The sequence below is a fragment of the Pholcus phalangioides genome, unplaced genomic scaffold, assembly GCF_987345545.1.
Source record: "Pholcus phalangioides strain wild (caught in Gottingen) unplaced genomic scaffold, Ppha-v1.0 ptg000015l_1, whole genome shotgun sequence".
Taxonomy (NCBI): domain Eukaryota; kingdom Metazoa; phylum Arthropoda; class Arachnida; order Araneae; family Pholcidae; genus Pholcus; species Pholcus phalangioides.
Genome location: NW_028301608.1, coordinates 11,838,831 through 11,863,550, shown reverse-complemented (window position 1 = coordinate 11,863,550; position 24,720 = coordinate 11,838,831). Strand labels below are relative to the sequence as shown.

Here is a 24,720-nt window from a genome sequence, read left to right as displayed (position 1 = left end):
TCAATTGATGCCTTCAAGTGCCATACCTTTTTGAAAAAGCCTGCAAGTAAGGAGGAGGCAATTTCGTAAAGGAAATGACCATCCAGACCTTCTGCGGTCACCGTCGATCAACTGATGCCTTCAAGTGCCATACCTTTGTGAAAAAGCCTGTAAGTAAAGAGTAGGCAATTTCGTAAAGGAAATGACCATCCAGACCTTATGCGGTGACCGTCGATCAGTTGATGCCTTCAAGTGCCATACCTTTTTGAAAAAGCCTGCAAGTAAGGAGGAGGCAATTTCGTAAAGGAGATGACCATCCAGACCTTCGGCGATCAACTGAGGCCTTCAAGTGCCGTACCTTTTTGAAAAAGCCTGTAAGTAAAGAGGGGGCAATTTCGAAAAGGAGATGACCACATCCAGACCTTATGCGGTCACCGTCGATCAATTGATGCCTTCAAGTGCCATACCTTTTTGAAAAAGCCTGCAAGTAAGGAGGAGGCAATTTCGTAAAGGAGATGACCATCCAGACCTTCGGCGGTCACCGTCGATCAACTGAGGCCTTCAAGTGCCGTACCTTTTTGAAAAAGCCTGTAAGTAAAGAGGGGGCAATTTCGAAAAGGAGATGACCACATCCAGACCTTATGCGGTCACCGTCGATCAATTGATGCCTTCAAGTGCCATACCTTTTTGAAAAAGCCTGTAAGTAAGGAGGAGGCAATTTCGTAAAGGAAATTTCCATCCAGACCTTATGCGGTCACCGTCGATCAATTGATGCCTTCAAGTGCCATACCTTTTTGAAAAAGCCTGCAAGTAAGGAGGAGGCAATTTCGTAAAGGAAATGACCATCCAGACCTTCGGCGGTCACCGTCGATCAACTGAGGCCTTCAAGTGCCGTACCTTTTTGAAAAAGCCTGTAAGTAAAGAGGGGGCAATTTCGAAAAGGAGATGACCACATCCAGACCTTATGCGGTCACCGTCGATCAATTGATGCCTTCAAGTGCCATACCTTTTTGAAAAAGCCTGCAAGTAAGGAGGAGGCAATTTCGTAAAGGAAATGACCATCCAGACCTTCGGCGGTCACCGTCGATCAACTGATGCCTTCAAGTGCCATACCTTTTTGAAAAAGCCTGTAAGTAAAGAGTAGGCAATTTCGTAAAGGAAATGACCATCCAGACCTTCTGCGGTCACCGTCGATCAATTGCTGCCTTCAAGTGCCATATCTTTTTGAAAAAGCCTGCAAGTAAGGAGGAGGCAATTTCGTAAAGAAAATGACCATCCAGACCTTCGGCGGTCACCGTCGATCAACTGATGCCTTCAAGTGCCATACCTTTTTGAAAAAGCCTGTAAGTAAAGAGTAGGCAATTTCGTAAAGGAAATGACCATCCAGACCTTAGGCGGGCACCGTCTATCAATTGATGCCTTCAAGTGCCATACCTTTTTGAAAAAGCCTGTAAGTAAAGAGGGGGCAATTTCGAAAAGGAGATGACCACATCCAGACCTTATGCGGTCACCGTCGATCAATTGATGATTTCAAGTGCCATACCTTTTTGAAAAAGCCTGTAAGTAAGGAGGAGGCAATTTCGTAAAGGAAATTTCCATCCAGACCTTATGCGGTCACCGTCGATCAATTGATGCCTTCAAGTGCCATACCTTTTTGAAAAAGCCTGCAAGTAAGGAGGAGGCAATTTCGTAAAGGAAATGACCATCCAGACCTTCTGCGGTCACCGTCGATCAACTGATGCCTTCAAGTGCCATACCTTTTTGAAAAAGCCTGTAAGTAAAGAGTAGGCAATTTCGTAAAGGAAATGACCATCCAGACCTTATGCGGTGACCGTCGATCAGTTGATGCCTTCAAGTGCCATACCTTTTTGAAAAAGCCTGCAAGTAAGGAGGAGGCAATTTCGTAAAGGAGATGACCATCCAGACCTTCGGCGATCAACTGAGGCCTTCAAGTGCCGTACCTTTTTGAAAAAGCCTGTAAGTAAAGAGGGGGCAATTTCGAAAAGGAGATGACCACATCCAGACCTTATGCGGTCACCGTCGATCAATTGATGCCTTCAAGTGCCATACCTTTTTGAAAAAGCCTGCAAGTAAGGAGGAGGCAATTTCGTAAAGGAGATGACCATCCAGACCTTCGGCGGTCACCGTCGATCAACTGAGGCCTTCAAGTGCCGTACCTTTTTGAAAAAGCCTGTAAGTAAAGAGGGGGCAATTTCGAAAAGGAGATGACCACATCCAGACCTTATGCGGTCACCGTCGATCAATTGATGCCTTCAAGTGCCATACCTTTTTGAAAAAGCCTGTAAGTAAGGAGGAGGCAATTTCGTAAAGGAAATTTCCATCCAGACCTTATGCGGTCACCGTCGATCAATTGATGCCTTCAAGTGCCATACCTTTTGAAAAAGCCTGCAAGTAAGGAGGAGGCAATTTCGTAAAGGAAATGACCATCCAGACCTTCGGCGGTCACCGTCGATCAACTGAGGCCTTCAAGTGCCGTACCTTTTTGAAAAAGCCTGTAAGTAAAGAGGGGGCAATTTCGAAAAGGAGATGACCACATCCAGACCTTATGCGGTCACCGTCGATCAATTGATGCCTTCAAGTGCCATACCTTTTTGAAAAACCCTGCAAGTAAGGAGGAGGCAATTTCGTAAAGGAAATGACCATCCAGACCTTCGGCGGTCACCGTCGATCAACTGATGCCTTCAAGTGCCATACCTTTTTGAAAAAGCCTGTAAGTAAAGAGTAGGCAATTTCGTAAAGGAAATGACCATCCAGACCTTCTGCGGTCACCGTCGATCAATTGCTGCCTTCAAGTGCCATATCTTTTTGAAAAAGCCTGCAAGTAAGGAGGAGGCAATTTCGTAAAGAAAATGACCATCCAGACCTTCGGCGGTCACCGTCGATCAACTGATGCCTTCAAGTGCCATACCTTTTTGAAAAAGCCTGTAAGTAAAGAGTAGGCAATTTCGTAAAGGAAATGACCATCCAGACCTTAGGCGGGCACCGTCTATCAATTGATGCCTTCAAGTGCCATACCTTTTTGAAAAAGCCTGTAAGTAAAGAGGGGGCAATTTCGAAAAGGAGATGACCACATCCAGACCTTATGCGGTCACCGTCGATCCATTGATGCCTTCAAGTGCCATACCTTTTTGAAAAAGCCTGCAAGTAAGGAGGAGGCAATTTCGTAAAGGAAATGACCATCCAGACCTTCTGCGGTCACCGTCGATCAACTGATGCCTTCAAGTGCCATACCTTTTTGAAAAAGCCTGTAAGTAAAGAGTAGGCAATTTCGTAAAGGAAATGACCATCCAGACCTTATGCGGTGACCGTCGATCAGTTGATGCCTTCAAGTGCCATACCTTTTTGAAAAAGCCTGCAAGTAAGGAGGAGGCAATTTCGTAAAGGAGATGACCATCCAGACCTTCGGCGGTCACCGTCGATCAACTGATGCCTTCAAGTGCCATACCTTTTTGAAAAAGCCTGTAAGTAAAGAGTAGGCGATTTCGTAAAGGAAATGACCATCCAGACCTTCTGCGGTCACCGTCGATCAACTGATGCCTTCAAGTGTCATACCTTTTTGAAAAAGCCTGTAAGTAAAGAGTAGGCAATTTCGTAAAGGAAATGACCATCCAGATCTTATGCGGTCACCGTCGATCAATTGATGCCTTCAAGTGCCATACCTTTTTGAAAAAGCCTGCAAGTAAGGAGGAGGCAATTTCGTAAAGGAGATGACGACATCCAGACCTTATGCGGTCACATTTGATGGAATAATGCCTACAGGCACCTTTTCGGTCCTTTGGACCTTTCAAGGAAGCAAAGTCCTTTGCTTTCGGAGGATGTGTCAAATCGAATCATCCAAACAGCTAACATTACCACAATTTTTACTCTTTATATAGTGTAGGAAAGATTTGATTTGCAATTGTTGCAACAAGAGTTAACAATGGCAAGAATACGACGGACGAAAAAACAATTTCAAACAGAGACAGAATTTTCAACTCTTCCAACAATGAATATGAAGTTCCTGAGCATCTCTCTTTTAAATTCCGCAATTGTTCAATTAACTTTTTTCCTTAATCGAAGGGATTTGCTCTTTCATTAAAATACACTGCTCAAAACAATTAGGGGAGCAAGCAAAAAAATTAAGAAAACCGTGCGAGACAGCCACGTATTGGCATACAATGGATAGTACACGCGTATCAATGCGCAATACAGAAAAAAGACGTAAAAAAATTTGGAATTAAGCTTTAATTCTTTGAAAATATGGAAAAAACATGAAAAGATGATTTAGGGCAACAATTTGGTTACATGTAAACGATAAAAAAAGTACTGTTTAGACATGATGCATGAGTTTTAATAGGGCGTGTGGTCTCCTCGAACAGCTAAGACTGCTGCACACCTGTTTGCCATGGATGCGATGAGGTTATCGATCAGACTTTGGGGAATACTGTTCCACTCCTCAAGAAGTGCAATCTGCAAGTCTCGGACAGTAACAGGCGGCCTTGGTCGCGCAGCAATGCGTCGTCCAAACATGCTCGATTGGATTCAGGTCAGGAGAGCACACTGGCCATTCGCTGTATTGTTTCAGCTTCAAGCATGTTCTCCACCAGACGAGCTCTATGCGGTCGGGCATTATCATCCTGGAAAACAAAGGAATCTCCAATGGCTCCAGCGTAAGGGATGACATGAGGTCGCAGTATCTCGTCTGCATACCTTGGGGCCGTCAAAGTACCATTCCGAATGATATGCAGGTCCGTACGTCCGCCTATGCTGATTCCACCCCATACCATCCAACCAGCTCGTCTGTATTGTGACGTTTCACGAACGAATGCGGGGTTATTTCGAGTGCCCCTGTCCCTCCATACCAGAACATGTCGGGTGTCACACTCCACACTGAATCGGGACTCGTCTGTAAACAGCACTTGGCTGCAATCATGTTTCTCCCAATCTCGATGTTCAGCAGTCCAACTTCTTCGGGCCGCACGGTGGCGTGGGTTCAACGGAATGCAGACCATTGGCCTACGTGCATAGAACCCTCCCTCTTGAAGCCGATTACGTACTGTTTGGCTGGATACCCTTCGTCCTGTTGCCAAGAGCAACCGTCTTTGCAGCTGCGTAGCATTCCCTGTTCTGTTTCGACGGGCTGTTAACCGTATATACCGGTCATCAGTTGCTGTAGTGGCGCGTGGCCGACCTTGCCCTGGTCGACGTCTAACATTTCCTGTTTCTTGGAATCGATTCCACAGCCTTACAACAACACTTCTGGCGACTCCAACAGCGTCCGCGACACTACGTTGTGTCTGCCCGGATTCCAGTCTGCCTATAACACGCCATGCCATGGATTCCGGTAAATCACGTTGTTGAGACATCCTCAAGTCACCTTGTCTCAAAAAAAAATACTGCGCAATCGAATTCCACAGTTACAGCAGTAAAACAGACGTTTTTGCAACATCCCGATTTCTGCCCTTATCTACTTTTTCTGGTTTTCGTCATGAACTTTGATTTGCATATGAAGTTTTCTTCTTCCGTTTCCTGCTAGGCTTTAAATTATGAATGATTCATTTTATGTTACTTATCGGTATACATCTTTGCGTAATTTTGTTAAAACCATGTGCTCCCCTAATTGTTTTGAGCAGTGTATATAGACCCTTTCACAGCTTCCATCACGAACTCATTAGACTCGAGTCAACATGATGTGACAAATAATAGATTATATGGAAATGCGATAATGGTACATATATATAACAACGCCAAGAAAGCAATATTTCCTTTCTGAATCCACCAAAACAACCTTACCTAAAAAATAAACTTCAATATTTGAAATAGTTGATATGTATCGTACAAATCACTTTTGATCCCACACAATGAATTGTTAGTTGAAAAAATTAACGAGAAAGAATTTCAAAACGGAAAATAAAAAAAAAGAAATGAAAAATATTAAGTGCTCTGGAGATTCCTATTTGCTAATATGATCAAATGATTTGACTTGATTCACGATGAAACAGCTGTTCATAGGCACCTGAACCTGGGGGGGGGGGAGGGATGCTCCTCCCCCTCCCCCCAATAAATTTCGTGATGGAATGAGCATATTCATATAGGCCATGTAATAAGGGCTGTCTCATGACGCCGGTGTAGGTACCAGCAGACGTCATCGTCCTGACAGTAACGATTAATTGTCATTGGGTACCCTGGTATTTCAAGCCTGCGCTTTAGTAAAAAAATCATTAGAGCAGCGACGTCACGCATCTGATCAGGGACAACGCCCACCGAGCCAAAGACAGCAAGAACAACTTGAAAGGGATGAGACACAGCCCTGAGGACATATAGCCCTCAGATGAGCCCCCCAATAAAAAATGGAATGCATTCTACACCCTGCTGCGTACGAACTTGCGTTCCGCATGTATGGTACGACTGGCAACTTTCAACCCCCCCCCCCCGCCAGCAATGTTATATTCATGTCGATGCTTCTGCACAAGCAGTATAATATGGAGAACTTCAAAAACCTTTCTCCGAAAGTAAGAAATAAAGACAAAGCTGTGAATCTGTAAAAGACAACAAAGGAAAAAAGTTGTTCGATTTCATTAGATGCGTTTAGCATCTGAAAGAAATTAAAAATATCTCTTACTAAAAGCTCTCACGACAGTCCAATTATGACTATAAATGAAAATATAAATATCATGTATTTCTTAGGTGAAACTTTGTGCGTGGAAATTTGTTTTTATTTTCCACGCCGATTGGGGAGTTTTCGCAATTTCTGCAATAACAGGCAAATTTCGCCAAGTTCTGGGGAATCGCGTAGTTTCCTCGATGAAATATGCTGATCCCACGTACGTCGATCAAAGTTTTTCTCCTTTTTTATTAAAAAGAAAAAACATGTTTACCGTGAAAAAAAAAATTCGAATCATCTTGAGAGAAAAAATACTGACCAAAATTATGAGGAATAAAAATTTTGCTTCAATACAGTCCATACCATTTAATGTGATCACATCGGGACTCGGAGTTATCTGAAAAAAGTAAACGAATGATAACTATTTCCGAAAAAAGTCCCCCTTTGCAAGTATGGTGACCATATTCACGTTTGGTAGAATGGGACGTATAGTAAATGGGTATTGGTGAAACGGGACAACTCTGTCTTTCTGTCCCGCATAGAGGGTTTCAAAATGTTCAATCTACTTCACACAATTTTTTTTTTTATTCTATTCAAAACGGGAATTTTTATTATTCAGCCATTGTAAGGAGTTAGAATGAAATTCTCTGTCCAATGTACATCACGGATTACGATATTCCTTTTTAATGTACGTTTCGTAGATCCCTTGAGAAATTCTCTCGGGAAAAAAAATTTGAATCTGGTCAATTGAAAGAAACTGATCAAGAACTGAAGGAACGTTTTTTCTTTTCGTCACACATTTTCCTTCACTATGGAAAGGCCATTGTAAAAGCAGCTACACGTGAACATGGACCGCAGCGAATACTACGGACTGATTACGACATTAAGTACGGAAATGTTTGTCAACAAGGGAGGAGGGGGAGGGAACAATTTATACCCCCTACATAGTGTTGTAGTCTGATAACGATAACTTTGCAGGGGAAAATATGCTTGTTGAACACTAGCTTCAGAATACGGGAAAAAAACTTTCGACGCAAAAAAAAATGTATTATCCGAAGTTCCGATAACTAAAAATGATTTTTTTCCCATGTTTTGATATTGGTCTGTTCCGTTCTTTGCAAAAGCGATAACAAAACCCGAATGTAAACATTATAATAAGCGGCGTCGAATGTATATTCCAAAGTCATTGAAGACAAATAATATGACACTCATTGCTATTTATTTGTTCTCAATAACGTAGCAAATTTATTTCTTCAATAATTATGAGGTTTGAAATTGGCGCGTTATTAATATTTCAGAAATTTATATCTGGTAGTGTCATCTACCAGCGTTTTTGGGAAACTGAGTTGTTCCATTTTGTCACTGAAGATGGCAGTAGAAGTAGTATATTTCTAAGAAAAAAAAAATCTATAGGTGAAGATTTCATTTTTAATCAACAGATGGAAGCATCATACCATTACGTTTGAAACACACAGAATAAAACTCGTTTAAAGAAAGTGACAAAAAAAAAAAAAAAAAATTCTGTGCAGGGGCGTAGCCAGAAATTTCGTTCGGGGGGGGGACCACTTTCATTTCGGGGGGGGGGGACCAAAGTGACAGAACAATGGAATTGGCCATCTTTTTCCCTTTTTTCGGTCATTTTCTCACATTTCGGGGGGGGGGGGACCAGACCCCCAAGTCCCCCCCCCCCCCGCTACGCCCTTGATTCTGTGTAAGTGTCGAATTTGAATTTTTTCTGGGTAAATACGTAATTGTTATTAATTAATCTAGAAAAAAGGGAGAAAGAAAAAGGAAAAATAATATTGGGAGAAAACTTAGATTGTTCTTATGGCAACGATATTGTTGATGTGAATAAAATCTGAAAGTCATTGCCGTCTCGTTCTCGTCTTGATTTGTTTGTGGGAAGTGGGCCACTTTTGTATCTGAATTGCTGTAAGCACGATGGCTGGCGAGGTTGTTGTCGACGCGTTGCCTTACATCGACCAAGGGTACGATGACCCCGGAGTCCGAGATGCCGTGAGTTGATTTAGAGTAAAAATATTTACCCATGGTTTTTCGGCGGGCTGGACCCCTGACCTTGTAAGGGCCATGAATCCTCCTTTTTCTTTGCACTAATTGGGAGTGGGAACTGCTCGTATCGCAAGCGGATATAGGCAGGCATAGGCGCTGCAATCTGGGGGGGGGGGAAGCTCAGGATACTTAACGTTCCCCCCTCAGCCACCAGTAAATTTTTCTGAGTGGTCGCAGCTCCTAAAGAATGCACAATGCAACGCAACTCCTCTTCCTGTGTAGGACGTTTTTTTTGAACAGCTTTGGTATGAGGGAGAGGTTGGCGATTTTTGGCGACTTTTTCTTACCCCCCCCCCCCCCCAGCAGAAAAAGTCAGCAAAACACTGTCTCCCCCTTCCCCCTTGTCAGCAAAATTCTGTCAGCAGCTTAGAATATTTCTTATCTTCAACAAAAAGGTGGTTGATGACGTAAGCAACCTTCAACCCCCCCCCCCTTGTCATAAAAAGTTAGCAAATCATACCCCCCCCCCCCACAATGATGACGTAATACTTGAATCACTCTTTCCCAAAAGGTTGGACGGTCTCGGTGAGCAATCCTATATATATGCAGTTTAATCCTAATTTAACGAATCGGAAGCAAACATCAATTTTATTCATTAAAAATTTGAGGAAATCATTAAATTGGGGTGAAATTTATCAATAGCATAAATATATTTTCTGCATTTTTTCATTGTTTTCGTATTTTCATATTTATTCATTGTTTTTTTTTTAAATTTTTTGATTCTTGTGCAATAATAATTTGTAAATATGAAATTCTATATACGTAATACGGTTATGTTTAATAAAGTTTCCTCCGAGGGAAGGGACAACTGCTAAAGCCAATAGCGCCTGCAGGGTGGTGTTCAGTTTGAAAGAAAAAAAATAAAGTAGCATAAACACACTCGAAAAAGTTTAAAAGCTACTGGCTTTGAGTAGCCCTAAAGAATATTCTGTTTCCCCCATCTCTCTTGCCGTCAAGAAGACAGGAAAAATAGAAGTTTGCAGCCCATAATAATAGACTTTAAAAGCAAGAAAATGAAACAAACAGGGCTGAATTTCACAACTTGCAAAGAAATACGAGTGATACGAAATTTAAGTGCATGCACATTGAAGGAAATAACAGTTCTGTATGAATGAAGGTGATTATATGAGAATAACTTTCTTCGTCAATCAACTTTGGTTTAATATTTTCTGCTTTGAACTTATTTCTGAAAATTTATCTAATTTTAAAAATAAATTTTTCGATCTGATGAAGGTTTTCAAAATCTCAAAAGCAAAACTTTTGCCACCTCCCACCATGAACATTTGAGAATATATTCTCCGAATATTCTCAAACAGAAAGTTGTCATTATGAGGGGATTATGCCAAAACTTATTTTGTTTTAAATTTTTTTGACAATGGAAATTGAATTATATTTCATAAGATAAAATGAGTGATTTTTTTTTCATTATTTAAAAAAAAATGAATATTCTGGAATATTCTCAAATTTTTACATCCAGAAGTAATATTCTCATCTCGCATCTCTAGTGTTGTGATTAAACTTTCCAGAGATTTGAATGTCAAAAATTTTCATATTTTGTACCAAAAATCATGATAGAATTTTTCGTGACTTTTCACGTGAATTATAAACATGGTATTAACACACCTATATAGCAAAACTGCCAAAAGTTTAATGACTATTGATTTCTCTTTGTCATGTTCCTTTTGAGACGAACTATATCAATTATGAATTCGTGACTTTGTTTTTTGTAATTTAAGACTAGATTGTGCATACTGAAAAAAATTTCAGAACTGTATACATTAGTAAAGTAATCGCCTGAACTGTTCCAATATATGTAGCTCTGATTTTTTTTAGGTTCTGTCAATGGTAGAGGAAGAGACTAGAAGATACAGACCAACGAAGAATTATCTTGAAAATCTTCCCACTTTGAATTTTCATGCTTTTGAGGTAATTATTTACTGCAACACTATACAGTAAACCTGCAATTTATGGCAAAGAAATCCAATAAAGGCAAATAAACCACAAACTTCAATGGACTTATGGGTGCTGTTTTCAGCAACTATCACCCTGACTGTGTATCTTACTTGGGTTGATTACTTCAACTTCTGGTTGCTCAGCATAGAAATCAGACACTATGGCCGGATGTGTTGCTGCACAACTGGGTGTTAAAATTTGCTATCCAACCCAAGTTCGATACCCCTGGTCAGCATTGTTGTGTAAGCCTTACATAAACAAGTAAACATTCTTGTGACACATTGAAAAGACATTAAGACATTTACGTTGTGAACCGCTTATTTTTAATATACAATTAGTCATTCGACATTTAAACAATTTTTGAACTATTTGAATTAAACTTAAAAGCAAGCACTTAAACTCTTATATGTCAACAGACGCAATTTGATCCATGAATGAATGAAATAAATAATTATATATTTCTTAAAAAAAGAGAGAAAAGATTATTGGAATGCCACACAAACAAACACGGACTCCTGTCAATCCCACGCTCTTTTGTGGCAGCTAGTTGGCCCAAACAGCCCTTTGAACTACATTTTCAATATTTTGAAGGAGGTAGCTTGCTCAAGAATCGTGAGCACCCTAGAAAACTACCTATACGCGAACCCTACACATGAAAAGCCACAAAGAAAGTCGAGTAACTGAGAGATACTTCTACATTACAAAAAAGCTCTAATTTGATTGATTAATTGAAGCAATGAAGTGTTATTGAATTTTAATCATGTTCTAGTGCCTGGGCGCCATTCAGTATAAACCAAGTCTTGGCACACCAGTTTGAATCATGTACATAAAAAGTGGAAGCCAAATACGATAACATAAGATGTAATAAATGAGTGTAAAAAAAATATGTGTATCTGATTAAAATGAAAATAATTATGCCTATGCAATTTCAGAAGTTTAAATATTTTAATGGGGAAAATGGTGTTTACATCACAGCATGATAATGGTTATATATGAAGAAGGGGAGGAGTGAGCTAATTGTTTTCCATCGCGCCGCAAATTCTCAAGAATAGGCTAAAGTATGAATTTGTATACTTCATCAAAAATGAAGGACATAGAGATTTTTTTCTACTGGAAAGTGTGTGCATATCTTTTATTCTATTATTACCCCATTGCCACACTCATATACAGACTGGCCCAATACGTACTAAAGGTGGTCATGGGCTAGTGGTGTGGCTGCTATACCATTGGCAATGATTGTCAAATGTTGGAGGCTACTACTACTAAACCAGACATGCACCTTGTCCATATTCCTCTGCAGAACTTCTAACGAATTGGTACATGTTAGAATTCGGCTTCATCTCGGCACCACCATCATGCACTTCAGTGATCCCTCATAGTTCCTCCGGACTATGGTCATGGCGACGGATCTCCTGATATAAGAATAATTCTCTGAGGTAATGATCCTCCTTCCTGTAGGTTGGACTTTAATTACTGAAAAACCACCAGTTCATCCAGCCGGTCGGGTGTGAATTTAATTATAAAGAGCTCTCTTAAAGTAAATTAATCACAGTAATTAGCGCTATGGAAACGAAATGTATTAGCTACATGATATGTCAGAATATAATGTTTCTCAAACTAGCTTGCGTTCTCTCGACTCTTCTTGAATGTGTTTTTTGAGTGTTTTTAATTGAGGTTGGTCAAGTGTATTTTGTCCTATACGATCACGAGCCCCCAACCCCCTAAGTGGGAGGTCTAACCCCCTACAACAATGGCTTATGCTTCAACTGACACTTTTTTTTTTGCTTCCATATGCCTGTGAAATTGGGTGTTCTCTCTAGTTTCAATTTAATTGCTGGGTATCTGTGGATGATTGATTGTTTTTCACTTTTTTTTTCATGAAATTTATCAAAGACTGAAGTCATGAAGACAGAATTTGAAAGGCTACAAGCAAGACAGCCTTTGGAAATGCTGAGCATGAAACGGTAATATGTATAACCTTATGTTTCAAACTTTCACCTGCATTATTTCATCAGTATATTTATTTCTGATATTTTGAATTAAGTTTTGCGATAGGTATGTATGCTTGTATGGAGGCCATCATCTGTTGTAAATAATGAATTCTTGATCAAAGCTATTGAACAATATTGATTGCTTCAATGATTGAAACTGCAGATACGGCAGCCTTGTTTCTGCAGTTTCAATCACAGTGCTATTATGAAATATACAAATATACACATTTCTCGTTCTCTCGATGGGGGGGTCAGTTATCTCAATGAGATAGGTGTTCCCAAATCTGCTCTTTATAGATAATGTTAGGCAGAAACAGATTAAAGACACTCACGTTAGGACTACTGATATGGTGGTAACAGTTAATAATTTTATCTCAATGATTGAGGTTTGAAGATGATTATTACTTTTGAATTGAAGCTATGGTACACAGCACTAAGAGCTGTGAGCAAAATAGAATATAAGTTTACATTGAGAATTAACAGCAGTGGTAGTAGTGGTGTAACAAAACTCTCTCTATTTATGCACAATGCATGGCTCACAATCTTATGGGCAGGATATGTGCAGTAACCATTTATAACCATTATAACTACTAGCTATAATACCTGGCGCTGCCCGAGTTTTTATCAATGAGGCTCAAGTTATCCATCTGCCTGTTTCTACTTCAAAAAATGCTTAGTTAAAGCTGTGGAATTTGTTTGATGTACTTTATGGGGCCCATAATTAATTTTAAAACAACCTAAACTGTATGAATTTATGCAGTTGAATATTAAAAGGCAATATAGAGACAATTTTCATACTTGAGAAGATATAAATAAAAAGTCAAATCAGTGTTATTGCACAAATATCCAACTCAAAAGTGGGTCTGGCTAATTATTTCATATTTAATTTTCTGGGCCTCTTATACCTACAAGCAAACTCAATATTAAAAAATCGAGAGTTCAATACAATTTTTAAAATTATTGATGTGGCAGGAAACCCCCGCTAAATTTCCGTATTTCTACAGTAAAATCTGCAATTTTAACACTGCTTTCTATGGAGATTATCCTTTGACTGACCCTCGAAGTGATGCTGATGATGATTCTGACAACTATTGAAAAAGTAGCTAACCATTATAAAGGCATAAACTATTGTAAATATACTGGCAGCATTCAAGAAGTGACAAACCATTGTAAAGGCATATACATACATCTGAAACACATTGCTAGGAAACCACGGTAACCAAAGTAAACATTCCAAAAGTGATTGTTGAGGCCCAGAAACTATTGTTGCTCGACAGTTTTTTGCCCATTTCGGGCACTTGCCCAGGTCTGACGAACTCTTAAAGTAGCCTATCATTCAAGTCAGGTCCCATTTGGTACATATATGCAAAATTTGGTGACGATCGATCTAAAATTGTAGATTTGTATAGAGAACACACACACACACAGAAAATCAATTTTATATACATAGATGATGTAGGTTAGCAGTGACGTTGGCCAGCAGTGATGCAGAGATTAGTGTATCACCATTTATATTTCAATCACTTGAAAATTTTCGTATTTTCGATTTCCAAGAGTATTAGAAATCTTGGATCCAATATGTGATGCAAATTTTAGCACTATAGCTATGCTTTTTTTTTGTCACCTGTAAAGGTACGAACTACCTCAGCCAGCTGCAGGTAAAATGACAGATTTGGCATCCTGGACAGAATGTGTTGAAAATTCCATGGCTCAGCTCAATCATCAAGCTACCAGGTTAGATTTTTTTTTCTATCTTTTGTTTCTATTTATTTTGATGAATAGAGTCCCTATATAGCAAAGTTATTTGGTTTCATCAAAGACATTTTTTAAAGGAAGATTATGTTTCAATGCTAAGTTAATCGACCCTTAAACTGCTCTTATCGTCTATAGATTATAAGCATAGTAGGTCTGCTCAATTGCTTTCTGATGATTCATGATAAATGCCTGAAATAAAAAAATTATTTTTCTCATGCATAGAGAAAAGCACAATTCTGACTATTTCTACAGCAAAATGTTAACAAAAATGTGAGTGAGTGAAACTGCTTCAGAGCTTCCACTCATTCTACTTTTGTCCTACTTTCTAGTTTTTTTTACCAAATCCTATTAACAAAATTTGTGTAATTGATTTTAACCCTTTGACGGGTAAGACCGTATATATCCGGTCAAGAAAAACCTTTTTATTTTATCGCTGACAAGCCCAGACATTTTGTAAATCTGATTTCCCTATGGAGCACATTTTCTCATCCCCTCTATTTAGCACCTTCTGAAAATTGTGAGAAAATCTACTCTGTTGAAAAAGATATATCAATTTAAATGGGGGGGGGGGGGGGGGAGGTTAGTGATTTCTGCTGTGCCCATCAAAGGGTTAATTGAGGAAGGAATCATTGATATATTTGACAAATAATACGAATGTTGTTGATTGCAATTAATGGTTCTGCCTGAGGCAGAAATTATATAATTTTTAAGGTTATTTGGGGGAGGGGGGTTGCATGTGTACCATTTAGTTTATTAATTTGTTTTTCTTTAGCTTAGTTTGAGTGTTCAACATGTAGAGTAGTCATTAAAAACTTCTGTCTAGATGGAAAAAATAATTTTGCATGTACTACTGTTTATGACTTTCGATTCAATGTGCTTGATTGCATTAACAGGTTTTTTGCTTTCTTACTGAAAACAATATTTTTCTCATGTTTTCATTAGCTGTGATTCTACTCTGCTGCTTTATGTGACTTTTTTTATTTGTAACATTGATTTTTTTCAACTATAACAATTATTTTTTACTTCTATATAATGGTCAGGGGAAATCTGGGATTATCTGGGAATCATTATTGCTTAAAAATTTCAGGAAAATCTTGAAAAATTTTACATAATATTCTGAAATCTTGTAATTTGAGATAACAAACCTAAAAATTATTACAAAATGATTGTTATAATGCCCCCCCCCCCTCCGGAATTTCTGGATTTTGAAAGTTGGCACGTCTGTGTAATGGGCTTCCCGTGGAAAAATTTCTGCCATCTCATGGAATTCTAGTGCATAGAATTAAAAATATATAAAAAATAGCTATTATAAATTTATTCAATCATTTCTTCTATCATCCTTAAGAGGAGTTACCAAACATGATACATCAGACTTTTGTGTGTAACATTGAAGTTATTTTTGGTTTTGAACTACAGTATTATGTGCATTTTCTTGAGGTTTTGGTTCAACAGTTTCATAAATTTATTTGATTTTGTTTTTTATATTTTGCTCTGCTGTATTTTTGTGCGGCTATTCTATGAAATATGCTAATTTTTTTCAATCCTATATAGGATAACAAATCTTGAGCTGATGGTAACATATGGCAGCGAAGCATGGAAGATGTATAACACTGTATTATTTCAGATGTTGAGCCAAACACAAAAGCATATGCAGGAATTGAGGTATTCTACTCTTTATTTCACTGTGTATTTGAAAATCAATTAATACTTTTCTAATTGGGAGGAATTTATATTACACAGGGTGATGTATATTGTATCTATTAATTTAATTGAAAACAGCAAGACAGTGAATACTTGCAATAACTTTATGTATGACTGTAATATACCCTAAATAAGTTGCCTATGTCTATTTTTATTTTATAGACCAATGTTTCTTAATCTTTTTTCACCCATGATTGATGATCTGTTTGGATTATTTTTTACTTGTCCTCTCTAGGGCCCTCCACCGTCATTCAGTAGGATACTCTTTCTACTCACTGAATCAATTAAAAAAAAAGAACTTTATAGTGAACAAAAATTACAAACACAAACCAAGACCCCCCCCCCCCCCCCCACCAGGGATTGAGTTCAACAAGCTTCTCTCTTGGGCGGGGGTTCTATGCAGGGCAATCTCAGCATCATGGATTCCCCATTTCCCGGGAACAGTAATGTTTTTGGGGCACCACACTACTTAGCTGGAATTAACAGCTTTTGTGTTTGCATATTTACTCTTGAATATTATAATATCAGATCTCACCATGCAGGCCTTAGTGGATATGAGGCTCCTAGACCATGCCTGGATGGACCTGTACTTTATTCTACTGGCAGTTTTGCCAGATTGTAAAAGTATTCACTTTTTTTTCATCATATTTCACTTGGAAGCTTTATTTCTTCTGATTTTTTTCCACAGCTCTCTGTAGCCCCCCTTAACAACCTGTCATGGCTTTCCCCTTCCACTTGATTTCCATTCATGGGCCCCCCCCCCTCCCAGAATATTCCAGGGCCACTGGGTGGGGGGGGCATATATGGCTCCAGGTTAACAATCACTGATAGACAATAAAAACACCATGAATGAATGAATGCCAAAACTCTGCAACCAGACTTATCCAGTTGTCGAGATCTTTTCCAGCCCATCTTCATGGCAGAGTCTGCAACACTATTTCTAAGCCAATAAAAGCAAAAAATATATACAAACATGCATATGTGAAAATATATACAAACATAAATAAGCTTTTTGCAAAGGAACTGGGGACCTCTCAATCTCCAGTCAAATGTTCTTCCACTGAGCCATACCTCCTCCCATGATAAAAACATGAGTGCACCGTGAAAAAAAAAATGTCTTTCTGTTTGGATGTACTGTTCAAGGAAATGCTGGAAGGCTTCTACGATGCATCACAATGTATTGGAACCTAATTTAATCCATCTTTAATCTGCTCATTAATTGTGACATGAAGTTCTGTAAAATCTGGCATTTTTATAGCTGACATCATTCTAAAATACAGACACAAATTATCCCACTCGTGAAGATTGCTTACCATACCACTACCTTTTGGCTTTACCAAGACTTTTCAAGCAATCTGCCCCCTATATACTGGCTAATGGTTCATGGTATACTGATTGTCGAACTTCCAGCTCTCATGTGATATAGGTATACTGTGCATAAACATACACACATTCTCAAGGGTTGTCAATTCAGATTGGGAAGCACAATGTGCAGCACCTTGTATTCAGTTAGTTATGACAATTACAAATTTTATTAATTAAAAAGTTACATTTATTAAGAAGAGAAACATTAAATTTAGGCCCAATTTTTTCAAGCTTCTCAAAATATGTTATTCAAACCATCAGTAACCATGGCCTCCAACAAGAGTGCGATGACAGGTCTTCATCCCAGGGGCCTGGGACAAATTTCATTATTTTTTTTTATATTTTTTTTGCAATTTTAAATTCACAATAGAGAAACCATCAAAATGTCCTGTCCATAACCATGTACAATATGGTGGGCTGGTTAGAAATTATGTGATTTGATCAAAAATTGGTTGATAACATTCCCTAAAACACATTGTTTTACTGAATTTTATTTCAAGGAAAATGATCCAGGAGATAAATTGGAAGAGGAAGAGTGCTCAAAATACTGCTGGAGAACGCCTGAGTGATCTCGAATCTAGGCAAGTGATTTTCCTTGTAAATTTATATAAGCATACCAACCTTGAGTAATAAGTGCATTAATTATGATGGGTTTTTTCCCATGTTCATATCTTCATCTAGGAAGAAGCGTGTGTGTGTATACATGTATATGTTACTGCCAATCCCAAAATCGGCCAATTAATAAATTGGCCAATTTCGTGCTTTAGCTAGCCAGTTTGAAAGTAGCCGGAGATCTCTGGTTAAAGTCTGATAACAAAAGACATGATTCAGGGTCATTGTCAAGTTGACATTTTTTGTGACAGTTATTTCCATGTTGCTTAGCTATGGCAGCCCATCAAATTGCAGTCATGATACAGCAACCCATTTTTCTTCAAAATTTGACAGAACAATTCTTTATTTTGTTATATAGATAGTTTTACTCTCAAATTTCTCTTCTTTTTTTTTTTCTTGTCACATGCAGCAAATCCAGCTCCAACAGCTTCTATATATAGCCGTGTATTACACGTTATCGATGGAAAAATGTATTTTGATGGAAAAAATGTATTTCTGGCCACTTTGCAAATTGGCTGGCCGAACCATTTCTAAAACTCAAACTGTGGCCAAACTTCCCGGCCATTTCGGCTTTAACAGTAACATATAGATGTATATTTATCAATTCACTTCATTTGTGCTCAAAATCTCATTTTTTTTAAATAAACAAATCACAAACACAGACATATATACAAATACAAACATACACATAGGTACAAACATAAAAACACATGAATACAAACACTTTGTGACCCCAAGGGACTTAAAAGTCCTTCCAGCAGGTCTAAAGGGGGGGGGGGGTTATAATCACATATGTTTCAGACAACAGCTTTTATAAATATTAGACATGTTATATTGCATTTTTATTTACATATTTACGATTACACCGGTATACATTAAGATGTTAGATTTCTCATTTTGAGAGTCATAATCACGGTTATATAATTAAATTACGTATTATGAATATCAGTTAGTACATTACATGTAACACCATTCATATACATGTATCTATCTATACTTATATGCTCAATAACAGCCATATACATCCGTTCATCATTTTACAATTTCTTTCTATTTTCGTACACAGTGCACAAAACTATTTTTATATCTGATTATAGCGTATTTGTTAAAATCATTTCATAATCATTATTTTTAACAAAGTCAAATACTATATGATTTATGTTTTTCTATTGCTAATTTGATTTTCAGTATAAAATAAGTTTAAAACTTTAAGGGCTATGTAGGAAATGCTCTTTTTATATAGTGTTTTATTTGGCTTCGGTACCTGATATACTCTATTGTATCTACCTGTGGTTCTATGTCGATTTTTTATTTAATATTTTTTATTTACTTGTGAAAATTTTGTCATTCTATACATGTAGTTTTATCTTAGAGATATAGTGTGGCACTGTATTTTAATACTATCTATTATTATTTGAGATCTTATTCTATCATAAATGCTATCTAGTTTCCGGATATTGCCATAGTATGCTCCACCCCAAACACAAATTGCTTTCAAATATTCACAATATTTCAATGCTTGTGTGTCTTTCTAGCTGGGTAAGACTTGTGAGTAAGAACTACGAAATTGAACGAGCTTGTGCAGATGTCGAGAAAGAAATAACTGCATTAGAGCAAAAATTAGCAAAAAGGAAGAAGACTGGCTGAAATATACTCTTATTGCTGACTACACAATTGCTGCTGCATATGAAATAACATCATTGTACATTATTCAAACTGAAAACTTTAGAATTAAAAGTTTTACAATTTTTTTTATAAAAGTGTGTGTTTTGCTTTGATCACAGTTTGTTTCTATCTTACCAGCCAGCTGAATTTCTTTTACCTGTAACTATTCCATTTAAAAAAAAAAAAATTCATATTGAAAATTGGCATTCCGGCAGAAATGCCTCGTGCATTATATTTTTATAATGCTTGTTGCATTATACGTATAAATTGAGGTTATAGAAAGCTTATTTCAGTGTAAAATGACAAAGAGTTATTTCTTTTTAGTCATATTGGATATCAGGATGTGTATGCTGAATTATTATTGCTATGGTAAAACACAGAAATGCTATAGGTTATTTTTTCTCCTTGAACATGAATTTTCTAATTGTGAGCCATTTTAGTTTTCAGTGAAGAAATAGCTTCATGTTTTCTTAATCATTTGTAAGAAATTATTTTTATGCATAGATTAAGGGGAAAGACATCAATAAACTAATTTTTCAGTTTTTTTTAATCACTTAAATACATGTGAATAAAATTCACTGTATTCTGGTCCTAAACTTAAACAGGATCCTCAATCGCTTACCTTATTTAAAATTTATACTTGATTCTCTAATATTTCATGCAGGGCATTTCTTATATCTTGGAGCTACGCCGTACCTCAGAATTCTTACAGCTTTCTATATATATTGATTTCCTAATAACTTTGGTTGAACGTTTGACTTCAAAGTTAAACGTTCTGATGAATTTCTTCCATGAAATATGACATAAAAATAAAAGTTTATTAGTATCTTGTAATAATGGTAATAACACTTCAGAAACAATGCTGTTTTTTTTAATTATTACACATACAAAACACAAGTTTATTAATAACTATGTAATCTAGGTCAGGTTTTAGGTACAAGCCTGTTGGAGAGCATGTTGGTCAACTGTTAAAACTGCTTCATAAGCAGTTTTAACAGTTGACAACAGTAAAATTGAGCATCAAACTCCCATATTTCTATGAGGGTCTCGAAAACAATTTTTGCTTCGCTAAATGTCTTTGTGCGTTAGTTATAGTAACACATATGTTGGTATTGCCTTTGAATATAAAATGGAGTTTTGTTTGTCAGTCTTTTTGAACCTTCTGGTAGCACTGATTGTGAATCCAATTTTAAAATTATATATGTGAATGATATGGACATCTTTTTTTTTCAGTCACCTCATCAGGCATTTTGCCTGTTGTGGCCTTGTATTTGTATAATAATTAAAAAAAATTTGAATAATGCATAAGTATTGTGAGTGAGATGATTTTGAATTTTTTTCTCAGCTTAATGTGTGAAGGAAAGACATTTTTTGTGGTGCGTCACATGCCATAGTGCGCAAACAATGAAGGAATGGTTGTCATCTGTGCTGTATAGGGATAGCGCTCAACAGGACTGGGTTCGATTTCCGGTGGAGTAAACTTTTCTTTGAGTTTACCTCGGCATGATATCCGGAAAAAAGTCTTTCCTTAATACATAAATATGATGGGCCAATGTAAAGTCTATCTTAGGTATGTTGAGTATGGGTTCCTTTAGTCATGTATGGTGCCAAGACGATTTGAGAATTCTTTCAAAAATGCACTGCAATGAAAGTCGGATGCAAAATCCCTTTCAATTTGTTTTTTTTTTTCTTTCGAGGGTGTTTAATAGTATCGGTATTTTACACTACGTCACCTCCGGAAGTGTTAATGCAGTTGCCTTGAAGCTATTTTCTGTGTGGTATTCAATCTGTATTCTATTGATCAACAACTAAGCTATAATTTTTTGTTGTGCATGAGATACTTACAAATGCATTTTTTTGGTTATACTAACAATGTTGATTCGCGACATATGCCAACAACAGCGTCAGTTTTGTCACGTTTGATGATAATGCTACCTCTTCAAATGGTGTCGGAAGTGTTTTGAACCTGTGAGTGCTCGTCTTGAGTATTACGTAGGAAATTTTTATTTCTGAATAAATTCTGTGGGTTCCGACGCCACTGACCTCTCGATATAACGATAATCTCTACAACGATCCTTTTTCTTGGTCAGAGTGTCGTTTTTTCGAGGTTTCACTATACTTACTATGCTGTGTATTCTTCCTGAATCGCGTTGTATATTTTGAGAAGAATTGTAAAGAATGTAATACATACACGAGATGTGTAATATGTTCATATATACAGGGTGATTCAGAAAAGGTGGGAAAAACTGTAAGAGGTGATAGTACACACCAATACAAACAATTGTCATCAAAGAATGCATGGCCTAACATAAAACGGCATTCCTGTTTAAATTTATCGGGAGAAAAAGAACATCATTCATGCAAATGTAACTTGAGAAAGAAGAAATTGTGTGCAAATCTGCGTCACAGTGAATAAAAGGGGTGTGGCCGCCATCCCGTACGGTTGGAATACGGTATTATTACAACGGTTGGAATAATTTCACAGAGCTGGCGTCCGCTCCTTTTATTCACTGCGACGCAGATTTTTATTCGGTTTCTTCTTCTCTCTCTCCCCAGGTTGAATTTGCATGCATGGTGTTCTTTTTCTTCCGACAAATTTCAACAATAATGCCGTTTTAACGTTTGCGGAGCGGCCATTTCGAAACGCGCTAGCTCGTTTGCGTTTCATGTTAGACCGTGCATTCTTTGATGACAACTGTTTGTATTTATATCACCTAAAGTTTTCCCCTATCTCCCTGTATACTACATGCAATGTACGATAAGCTGTTTTTATATTCGTTCCATTTAAAAACAATATCATACAACACTGAAAATTTTAATTTTCTGAATGTTTTACCGAAACGAATATTTAGAAAAAAACTGATTAGCCGTCTCCTGGTATCGAACCCGGGTCGCCTTGCATACCCAGCAAGTGCACTAACCAATACACCGGAGACACGCGTCACAATTTCTTATAACACGCATTATTAGCGTGAAGTATTATGCAATGTTAGGCATCGTATTTCATGCCGGAATCTTTTCATCTTCATCTCTTAAGGCGGCTTTTAAAATTTTCCTCATCTTCATTGTAACTGCCACAGTAGAAATATTTAAACTTTCTAGAAATTGTCGCCTATTTTCAAGAATTTTTTTTTCGATTGGGCTTTTTTTTGAGCTGATAAAATGCTTCCCTTCCCTCAATACCGAAAATAGTAATAATAAAAAAGACAAGCAAGAGGTAAAAAAAATCGTTTTCTGTTACTTTTTTCTGTACGCGATAATCCCATGCCAACACCATCTATAGCAAAAAGCATCCGTGCGATGCTCGTGACATCACTACTACACCAGACATGCACCTCGTCCATATTCCTCTGCGGAACTTCTAACGAAATAGTACATGTTGGAATGTGTGTACGTATAGTGAACCTTCCGTGAAGTTTGTTTCTGTATAAGGCTTGTTATCTGTAGTGATGCCATCTGCAATAAATTTTTTAAACTATGAGTTTTTTCTTGACTCGGAGTGACTGAAGTGTAATGAATGAATAATTATACTGTTGTGTGTGTAGGCTGGGCGCTAGGAAAATTCACCGACTAACAATTCACCGATAACAGTTCGATGTGAGGGAGTGAGCGATCGAGTTACTGAGTCAGTGAGTGAGGTGAATGAGTGAGGAGTGACCGAGCTACTGAGTAGATGAGTGATCTATTGAGTAGATAAGTGATCTATTGAGTAGATGAGTGATCTAGTGAGTGAGTGAGTGATCCTAAAGATATGGCAGAAAGTTTTAATAATGACTTTATTAGAAGAAATTTAGATTATACGGAAGAAATTCCAAATTGCTGTTGTACAATACAAGAGAGTATATTCAATGATTCCATCAACTCTATGTTTTACTCAAAAAATTCTAATGAAACGTTAGAAAGAATAAAATAACAGAATTAAAACATAATAAAGTAAGTGAATACGCGATAAATTAACCCCTTAAAATGCTTAAAACCATCTCCTGTTGTCACTTTGATATTATAAAAAACACTGCTGATCATCAGTAATCAATGGATTTTTTTTATGATGAATAAGCTGTTACCCGCGACTTCACTGGTGTGGATTCTGCAGTCTCAAATTTACTCAGCGATGATTCCCCCCTATACCACTTGAACACCTCATGATCCCCATGGGTGATGAACTTTCAGAAATCCCGTCTTAGTGCGTATATACATCTATATACTGTACATAAAATAACATGTCATGACACTGATTCATCATCACCGAGCCAAAACCGCTGAAGCTATAAATATCAAATTTTGTGAATAGTTTTATTTCACGACTTACTAAGAAAAGACTCACTAAGAAAGAAGTTTATGTACTTATATAAACTTTTTTATCTCAAACACAAAGTTACAACTAACTTCTTGAATGATTTATATTATGCTTTGTTTTATTCTGCTACATAAACTATGGTATAATAATCTGGGGTGGAGACTATAAAACAAATTTGCAATCAATAGTGTCAATTCAAAATAGATGTTTTAGAACCATGAATGCTGTTAATCCTCCACATACTACAACATACAGAACCTTAAACTTATTACCTTTGAGATATAATGTTATTTACCGAATTCTTCTCACTTTATACCGGAATAAATCATTATGTATAGCAAATAATAATGTACCTTTGCGACGACCAACTGAAATTTTCACTATACCGCACTGTCGAAAAGAAATTTTCCGGAAACATTTTCACTATTTGGCTCCTAAATTTCACAATGCATTATCTTTAGAAATACAAAATTTACCTACCTACACAAAATTTAAAAAAGCCATTTTCAAATTAATCTTATCAATAGACAATATTGACGTATATTTTAATATACAATAGCGAAATTCTTATTACTTGTATGCCGGCGTGTGCCATAATTCTAACTCATCACCATCAGATTTTATTTGAATGTATTAAAAAAAGCAAATTCAAATAAAACCCATTCAGAAATTTATTTGAATGTATTATATATGAGAATTGCATTTGAATATAATTAATTTATTTGTAT

General features: G+C 37.2%; 1 protein-coding gene across 1 annotated transcript; it reads left to right on the top strand.

The window, feature by feature from the left end:
- The first annotated feature begins 8,427 nt into the window (after window positions 1-8,427).
- On the top strand, window positions 8,428-19,781 carry BCAS2 (BCAS2 pre-mRNA processing factor). The gene is made up of 7 exons (XM_089242802.1): window positions 8,428-8,599; window positions 10,487-10,579; window positions 12,500-12,570; window positions 14,230-14,331; window positions 15,904-16,014; window positions 17,919-17,999; window positions 19,566-19,781. Exons 1-7 carry the CDS (start codon window positions 8,525-8,527, stop codon window positions 19,675-19,677), a joined length of 645 nt encoding a protein of 214 aa, XP_089098928.1. The 5' UTR covers window positions 8,428-8,524; the 3' UTR covers window positions 19,678-19,781.
- The last annotated feature ends 4,939 nt before the right edge of the window (window positions 19,782-24,720 follow it).

Coding starts and splice junctions, on each gene's coding strand:
- BCAS2 (XM_089242802.1), top strand. CDS start 8,525: ATGGCTGGCGAGGTTGTTGTCGACGCGTTGCCTTACATCGACCAAGGG. Junction 12,571..14,229: donor GAAATGCTGAGCATGAAACG/GTAATATGTATA, acceptor TCACCTGTAAAG/GTACGAACTACCTCAGCCAG. Junction 14,332..15,903: donor CTCAATCATCAAGCTACCAG/GTTAGATTTTTT, acceptor AATCCTATATAG/GATAACAAATCTTGAGCTGA.